This window comes from Poecilia reticulata, linkage group LG6 (genome assembly GCF_000633615.1).
Source record: "Poecilia reticulata strain Guanapo linkage group LG6, Guppy_female_1.0+MT, whole genome shotgun sequence".
In the NCBI taxonomy this organism is placed as follows: domain Eukaryota; kingdom Metazoa; phylum Chordata; class Actinopteri; order Cyprinodontiformes; family Poeciliidae; genus Poecilia; species Poecilia reticulata.
Genome location: NC_024336.1, coordinates 695107 through 703345, shown reverse-complemented (window position 1 = coordinate 703345; position 8239 = coordinate 695107). Strand labels below are relative to the sequence as shown.

Below are 8239 nucleotides of genomic sequence, written 5' to 3'. Positions count from 1 at the left end.
GGCTGCACTTTGTCTGGTTCCTCACCTAGGACCTGTCTGCCTTGGGTGACCTTACCAGGGGCATAAAGGCCCAGACAGCATAACTCCTAGGATCATTGGGACACTCAAACCCCTCCACCACGATAAGTTGGTAGCCCAAGGAGAGGTAGTTACATTTCCGTTTTGCTTATTTTTACCTTGTTACTAATAATGAATTTGATGTGAGGGAGTAGTAATAGAGTAAGAATTTATACTTTTACAAACTAGATCCAATATAACCAATATAACTGTTCAGCTTCTAATAAAAGGGTCAGTATTGGAATTCTGAGAATAAGATGTTCATATTTTCTTCCTCTCATTGCTTTCATGAAATTAAGAATGTATGCTSCCTGGTACAGAAAGTTCATCCTTCAGCCAGATTTCAGACAAATAAATGATGTATTACATTTAATGAGACATGATATAGTTTATATTGATGCTACCCATGCACTGTGTCCAGGCTTCAGTGARAACATTCACTACAACAWGTCACTTATTCATGTTTCTGACCTGGTTGAAGCCCTGGAAGTCAAAGCCTCCATCTGAGCTGAAGAGCTGATTTCCTGTCACCCAGTGTCCTCCACCCGCCTGCCGACGCTCTTCCACGGTTTTAGCGACAAAGTAGACCATATTAAAGACGGTCCCAAACAGTGGAGACACCTATGAAGAAAATCAGGGGAAAAAGCATTAAAATGTCAAAAAAAAGAAAGACATGATACACACTTCTATGGAGAGTGATTATGAAGGATTCTACTGAAACAGAGTCACAACAAGTGTACAACTGTTAAATGGAGTAGCACTTATGCCAGGGGTGTCCAAACTGTTAGCATCCCTAAGATAAATGTCCCCAGGGGCCAAAATTAGCTTTTTCTCTCCCATCAAAAAAGCTAAAATAATATATTTGTGAATAATTTCTCCATGATCTGCTCCACAATCATTTCAACAAGTTCAAATTAAATGAAACCAACATTATTGGCCTTAACATTTGCATTTAACTTATCAACTATTATTATTTTCTAATTTGTTGGCCTGTAAAAATGTTTTTAGTTCATTTCCAGCAAGAGAAATGAGAAATTTCTTTTCAAACCTTCGCTGTGTGTCCCTGTGTAAAACCTTGCTGGATGTTTGTGGCATGACTTTGCATAAGATAAAATCTAAAAAAAAAAAAAGAAAGAAAAATTCTATGTGTTGTATGTTTTCCATTTAAGTTGCCATGGAAATCTCATCCTAAGAAAAATGACAAAAAGGTTCCATCTGCATCGGCTCCACACGTTGAACCAAACAGGGAAGCAGATAAAATGCAGCAGCGCAACGCAAGTCAATCACAAAACTGAAGCTGAAAAAAAACATTTGCAGCACCTTTGTGATGAACCTTGTCCTGCTTACTCCCATGTCTTTTACACTCGTCATCACTTCATTTGTTGCACTTTATTATTTCTTCACCTCTGTGGCAGAGATTGCGGAGCGGATCTCTCTGGAGATCTGAGCCTGGCGAAAGGTCTCATAGAAACTCTCATCAGAAGCCATGGTAACGGTCAGCACGGCGCTGTAGGCATGACGCAGCTGGGTGTTGTTGGTCAGCAGAGGGAATGTTGTGTCCTGATGGAACAAATAAGAGATATTATTTATCAAAACTTTGAATCAAAAAGATTTTCACAAATAGTATAAAAGTTAAACAGGTCTATTTTAAAGTTGTTATAGTTTTTTTGTTTGTTTTAGTAGCTTAGTTCAACAGCAGCTTACTGTGAAAATCAAAATGAACATTTATTGTGACTGTTTTTATGGCATTTTATTTGTATAACTACTTGTAATCGTTATAACCTMTGCTGCCTGTTGACCAGGACTCCTTTGAAGAATTGATTTTGAATCTCAGTTGGACTTTCCTAGTTAAATAAGGTAAAACAATAACAATAATAATAAATCATCTAGGTTTATTAGAGTTGGATTAAACASTTGTTTCACCTGGTAAGGCATGGCGTACAGCAGGGCATCATACGGGATGAAGATGTAACCGTCAGCGATCATCCCCATGTCTAGAGCCTCCAGCAGGAGTTCCCTCTGATGCTCTCCACCAATCAGGACGGAACTCATACACATGATGATCACTTAACAGAAAAAAAACTTCATTAGCTAACTTGATTCCACGTCAAGGCAAATRCGTCTAATGACAGCTGAAAATAATAAACTATTTGTTGGTCAAATCTTTTCATGAAAGTGTTGAATTTAAAATCTGAGACAAAATCCTGTCTCACTGGGAAGAGAAGGAGATTATTTGAATCAGATTTGTAATTCAACAGTTGAGCAAAGTTATGTTTGGCATTTTTAAATAAGGCTATTTGAAGTTTATTTGCCAGTACTAGGATGAGATTCRAGTCTTACAGCTGACCTTTGACTTTGTCGGACTGCCTGATCTCATTCAGCGCCTCCCTAGCCCAGCTTTTGTTCTTTGTTTCCATGGAAACCACAGGAGCAATTGGCAAGCCCACAGCTCGGAGCGCAGAGGCTACTTCTTCTCCAGTGCTTTCCCAGAGATCAGTTGGGGCTGAGAATGAAAAAAAAAGAGAGAAGAAATCTCTTTTGTTAATTTAATGTTCAGTGTCCTCATTTTTAAGTGAGAGGGTGTTTGTCAAAAAAAAATAAAAAATTATAGTCAACCAAAAATAGAAAACAAATAACATCTAGCAATTATTTAAATAAAAATTGAAGCCCAGTTAGAGGCCAGGTAATAATAACTTTTGATCGGTAATACAGGATTGTATGAAGGAAGTGAAGATAGTTGATCTCGTGAATTCTGGGAGTTATAAACCACGCCCCTTTTGACCCACAATCTCTGTTGCATGCTCTGAAAATACACAGGGCGCATAATATYCACAGATCAATATGAAGGTAATAATTTGACCCATAAGGGGAAGGTGATATCATGGTTGTGTGTTTTGGGACAGAGCCTGAACCCAGTTGTTTGGAAATCCCATCCAGATCTGAGGTCAGTTCCTTAGTAAGAACTGTGAGCTACACTTCAATTTGCAAAGTCCATTTTAATGACTTGAGGCCTATGTRGTATGAAATGACTTCCTCACCTGAAAGGACTGCAACGTGAGCCCAGCGGAAGAATCTGAGGACAGTTTTGAGGACTTTAATAGGAGGCGTTATCGGGGGCAGGTTCAGCCAGTCATCATCCAGACAGCCTGGAGAAGCCAGGCCTGCCTCCCAGTGCTGGGTGAATAAGGACGCTGCAGGGCAGAGGGTCGGGTTGAAAGGTCCGATGTAAGCATGACCGTAACCCTCCATTTCCCCCAACTCAGTCAACGCTGACAGGAGACAAGTTTCACAGGTTTTGTTAAGATATGATGGAGTTAAAAAAAACACCACATTTCACATTTTTCTAAACAATGTGAAAATTCACATTGTTTAGRAAAATCAAGACATTTTCAGATTTGCACTGTTCTTAATTTCAACCTTAAAATGTGACTTTAACAGTGTGCGAGCGCGTTCCTTCGCTATCTCACCGTAGGAACGACCCTAATATTAGGGCCAGAAAAAAATAGTAAATTTCCGTCAAATAACTCAGAAATTTTTAGATTATTCTCAGAAATTTTCTGAAACAAAAACATGGAAATTTCTGAGTTTGAAAAGTTTTTTTTTCCTCAAAAATTTCACAGATTAATCTAAAAATTTTGTAGTTTTTTTCTAGCAAATTTCCTCTTTTTTTGTAAAAAGAAAATTCTGACATATTCTGGTGGAAATTTACTCCACTTGTTTTATCTACTATGGCCCTAATACGCTGCTGTACATTTCCACATAGCTGTTGCAGATACAAAATTTCTGCGGTATTTGGTTGCCACACCTTTGGAAACAGAGCAGTCCTCGTTGAGCAGTTTCACATCRTACCAGTATCCTCTGCTCATGTAGCTGTCACTTCTTAGCCGTGATAATGCTAGGTTAGCTGCAGCTACTGGCATTGCTCTGGAGAACAGGGGGTCACAGGACCAGGGGCCAACCAGGGCCAGTTTAAAAGTTGCTGCCCCCACATCGTTGATATAAAGCAACCAGAGAAACAGTCCAAGCCAGGAGACAATCTGCATCTTGGTGATCTGTAAAACATACATGCAGATATGATGGTTTTACTTTGATATAACTCATAAGAGATTGATTAATACTTYAGCTGGCTTAGTCTTTAAGGGTAGACCTTTTTTTTTTTAACTGAGTGTAATCTTTTCCTGTTTTCCTGATTTTATTTCCATTTTTAAATGCCATAATTTTAAAACAGATAACTCGTCACATCATTATATAGGTTTTTCCTCTTTCAAATTCAGATCTTTAGCTACATTTCTTGCCTTTTAAGTATATTATATTTCAGGGCATTCTTACACAATTCTTCCACAGTTTTGTACCCTTTGTCCTGTCCTGACAGAACAGCAGATTTCTTGCTGATGGATCGGTAGAAAAACCCTTTGCTTGGAAAAAAAAGTAAGTAGTGGAATAAGTCAAACAATGATTCACTTTGAAGAAAAGTTTTTCTGGTTTTAATGCATGCTTTTGGGAAGATTTGGCCCATTGGGTTAGGACTGGATACGTATTCTCTATAATATTAACCCTTTTGAGTATATTATTAAACCTAGAAGCAGCATTTGGATAACTGTGAAATTAGGAAGTGGTTAAGAAAAATAYGGCAGCCCATCTAACAAAGTTTACAGGAGTTTTCAGGGATAGGAAGGGTCAACTGACTTTTTCAACCCYGGAATATTCTGGTGTGGTTTCTGTTACATTAGGTAGGAAGGAAGTGAACTTTCATGYATGATACATTAATTTTATTAATGGGAATTTACTGTGTAGCTTGGTTAAACACACTAAAGTTATCTGAAATCAAAGSCAAATATTTTGCAAAAGGCAGTCTGTTGAATCGCTACTTATGTACTTATTAGTTAATATCAAGAAACTAATATGTTACATTAATATTTGTGACTGATTTTTGCGTAAACAAGATGAATGTAGTTTTCATTGATGCTACCAGGAGTGGTTAAAATTAGGTAATTAACAGAAAATATTTCTTTACTGATTGTTTTTCCAAGATTATGTCAAGTATTGGTGTTGCTAACTTCATGAAATTGCATTGTGGAAGCAGAACATCACAAAGAATGCAGTGCGTCTTCACAGTATAGAAATATGGTTGGGATTGATACATTTCACACCTTTATCTCTAACACAGAACCCGTCTCCTTCCCGAGCGGAATGATGGTCCWTTGTGTTCTTACCTGAAGAGAACCAGAATTGTGGAGGTTGATGTTTTTCTGCTTCTCATATGTTGGTTGATTTCTTTAGATTTTCACATATCTCATTTCTATAAAACATCTGCTCCATTTACCTGAACTGTGAATCAGAAGTGCAGAAACGCATTGCATCATTAGGCTTTTCTAAATGCTTACCAAATTTAATAAACATGTCTACAAACAATTTTTTAAAAAGTTTTTAATTCAATGTGCTAAAGTGCAAGGAGAAAAATTTTACCTTTGTCTTAGAGTTTCATTTGTCCAGAGAAACGTTCGGCTTCACTCAACAGTCTGTGAAAGACGAAGAAGAACACAGCAGAGGGCTGCAGCTGAAATCCTGAGAAGATTTACTTTAATCCTATTAAAAGCTCAAAAACGTTCAAGACGGTTAGTGTGAGATCAGAGGTTGTGTTGTGTGCTTCTATGTGAATTTGTCTTTGCATATGCCACTGTTCCTTATTAGTACAAAAGAGCAGCAATTACATTCAATATCCATTATTGCAAATGGAATTTGTGTAATACAGGCCAGAATCCTCTATAAAACTCTGAAGGAAAACCATTTGGTCCTTCCCTTTATGCATTTGTTGAAGAACATCATGAATCTACAGTGTCCCGTTAAACAGGTCACTCAAGGGCTAAAAATCTGACAAGATTTAAAAAAATTCTTGTCAGAATCAGATGGATAAATACCAACTTAAAACTGATTTTAATTATTTAATTAATTATTTATTGTTTGTGGGGTTTTTTGTTGTTATTATTACTGGGCTTGGTATTTATCTTAGAACGGTATACATTTGAGTTTACATCTGTGATTGTGAAGCCTTCCTGAGCCGCACTCCGATCCAAAGGGTGGCAGTAATTCAACCTGGTAGTCGTTTGCCAACGTCCTTAGAAAGAAGAAGAATTTCATAAGTCCTTCCTTGCTCGGCTAACCTTCTTGTAGGTTACTTCCTCTCTGTCAGGGACACAGACAAAATGCAGAGCTGTACACAGCTTTACCGTTCTCTCGCCACGGTAAGGAAAAGCGTGGTTTCTRTTAGAATGTTCACCAAGCGACTGCTGCAGCACGCGGACTTATAAAGGAGGCMTTTGTTTGGACTAGCGGCCTGAGGAGGTTAGCTGCTCTGCTAACAGACTTCCTCCGGTAAAGTGGTGTGTACAACTCACACTGCCATCGGAAAGATTTAATATTCTGGAAGTTTGGTAATACGTTATATAACATAATATCGGCATTCTTGCAGACTGTGGCTTGTTTTCATGCAAGATTGACATGTAAAATAACAGCTAACCAGGCTACTATTTTTATTTGCGAGTTTGTTTTCCCCCCCTGCAACTGTTTTGAAATGTACACAGTACCAGTATGAATGCTTACTATGTCATTGTTGCTCACCTCCCATTCAATACTGTTCACATCAATCTAGCAAGATAAATGAATGACCTTCATAGTTACGTACCAATTATCCTTTCTTCCAAAGCATAAACTTTGAGGACACCCCCAGTAACAGATGCCATGATAAAGACATAATCTTTGTATACTTTGTCAGAGGTTATTAAAGTTAGCCTGATGAATGAATATTAATAAACGTACCCCATTTGTGGTTTGCTGTCTTGTAATATAATGTGAAAAACCTGCGACCTAATATTCTGGACTATTCATCAGTTTATTTTGCTAATTAAACTTTTTGTTTTTACAATTGCGGTGTAATCATACCTTTTAAATTACAAAACGAGACAAGGTATCGACGACAATTTTGGCTATGCTGGTTCTGTCTTCTCTTTACAACTTAGTCCTAACTTTATTATGTTGAGTTTTGAATGTTGACTTATAATGTAATGTGTAATTTAGATAAGTTCTATTAATAAACAGTCGTCTTAAAGCTAAACAGTTTAACGGTGATTGCAGCTGCTGATGGGCAGTGAMGTTTGGTCTCAACTAGCCCTTTATTTTGAAGGACAGTTTCGTTCAGACTTCAGTGTACATTTTATTTGTTGTTTTATTTACTTATTGTGGATATTTAAAATGTCTTCAGGTTCTGGTGTTAAATGTTCATAACATAAAGTTGAAGTTTATGTTATGAAGGGGGTGTACTTGCATCACTATGCCATTACCATTATATTGCTTGAAAATGGTCTCAAAACAACAATATACTCATTTAAGGTGTTTTTAACCTTTAGTTTGATTTTCTCAACAGCGAAGTCACCATCTCCCCTTCAAGCTCCATGGAGCCACAGCTTTGTCTGTCAGAACATATGCCGATAAAGCAGAAAGTAAGTTCGTTTGGCCATTTTTAGTTAACAAAAGGTCTTTGAGACACATGACTGTTGGAGATGCACTAAGCAGAGACCYGTGGTCAGGTCCAGCCAGTGGTTTTTGAAAGCTTCCATCTGCTGGTTTTTAGCCAATTCTAAATTTCTTTTAGATCTTTAATGTGCTTCATTACAAATATTTTTCCTAGCCTTGGGCCATGAGGCATCACTAACTAAGATACGAGCTCACAWCCAGTATGTGAAGCTTTCTATAAAACTGGATTTTACTACCATTCTAATGCAAAGATAAGATGATCGAGGAGCTGCCTGTTTAACAGATCTTTATCACCTTATTTGACAGTAAAGCAAGTGGAATAAAAGTCTTGGTCAAATAAAAATAAATCTATTTTCGCCATGTGTACAACTTTAAGTGACGTAAAACGACGTGTCAGGCCCAATTAGGCCTGCCGCAATAAATAAATTAATCGTATAATAAATAAAAACAAAACTCAACAATTATCGTTTTTCTCTTTTCTCTCTTTCTCCAAAGAACTGGAAGATAAAGTCTTTAATCTGGTGCTTTGGTCTCAACCAGTTCTTTTTTTAAGGACAATTTAGTTCATAATTCAGTTGTTTTATTTATTTTGGATATTCAAAATGTCTTCCATTTCCACTGTTAAATATTCATTAGAATTGAAAGTTTATTG

At 37.2% G+C, this 8239-nt stretch overlaps 2 protein-coding genes across 2 annotated transcripts in view; one reads left to right on the top strand and one right to left on the bottom strand.

Annotated features, from left to right (window-relative positions):
• Positions 1–5576, bottom strand: part of LOC103465677 (retinal guanylyl cyclase 2-like) — a 25579-nt gene extending 20003 nt beyond the window's left edge. The window contains exons 1-8 of the mRNA XM_008410706.2: positions 5524–5576; positions 5271–5385; positions 3863–4109; positions 3096–3326; positions 2405–2560; positions 1981–2123; positions 1462–1617; positions 529–678 (exon numbers count right to left, since the gene is read on the bottom strand). Coding sequence (XP_008408928.1) covers positions 529–678; positions 1462–1617; positions 1981–2123; positions 2405–2560; positions 3096–3326; positions 3863–4100 — 1074 coding nt within the window. The 5' untranslated portion in view covers positions 4101–4109; positions 5271–5385; positions 5524–5576. The remainder of the gene's footprint in view (positions 1–528; positions 679–1461; positions 1618–1980; positions 2124–2404; positions 2561–3095; positions 3327–3862; positions 4110–5270; positions 5386–5523) is intronic.
• A 599-nt stretch (positions 5577–6175) lies between these two features.
• Positions 6176–8239, top strand: part of dld (deltaD) — a 13624-nt gene continuing 11560 nt past the window's right edge. The window contains exons 1-2 of the mRNA XM_008410661.2: positions 6176–6299; positions 7478–7553. Of these exons, the coding sequence (XP_008408883.1) occupies positions 6261–6299; positions 7478–7553 (115 nt within the window). The 5' untranslated portion in view covers positions 6176–6260. The remainder of the gene's footprint in view (positions 6300–7477; positions 7554–8239) is intronic.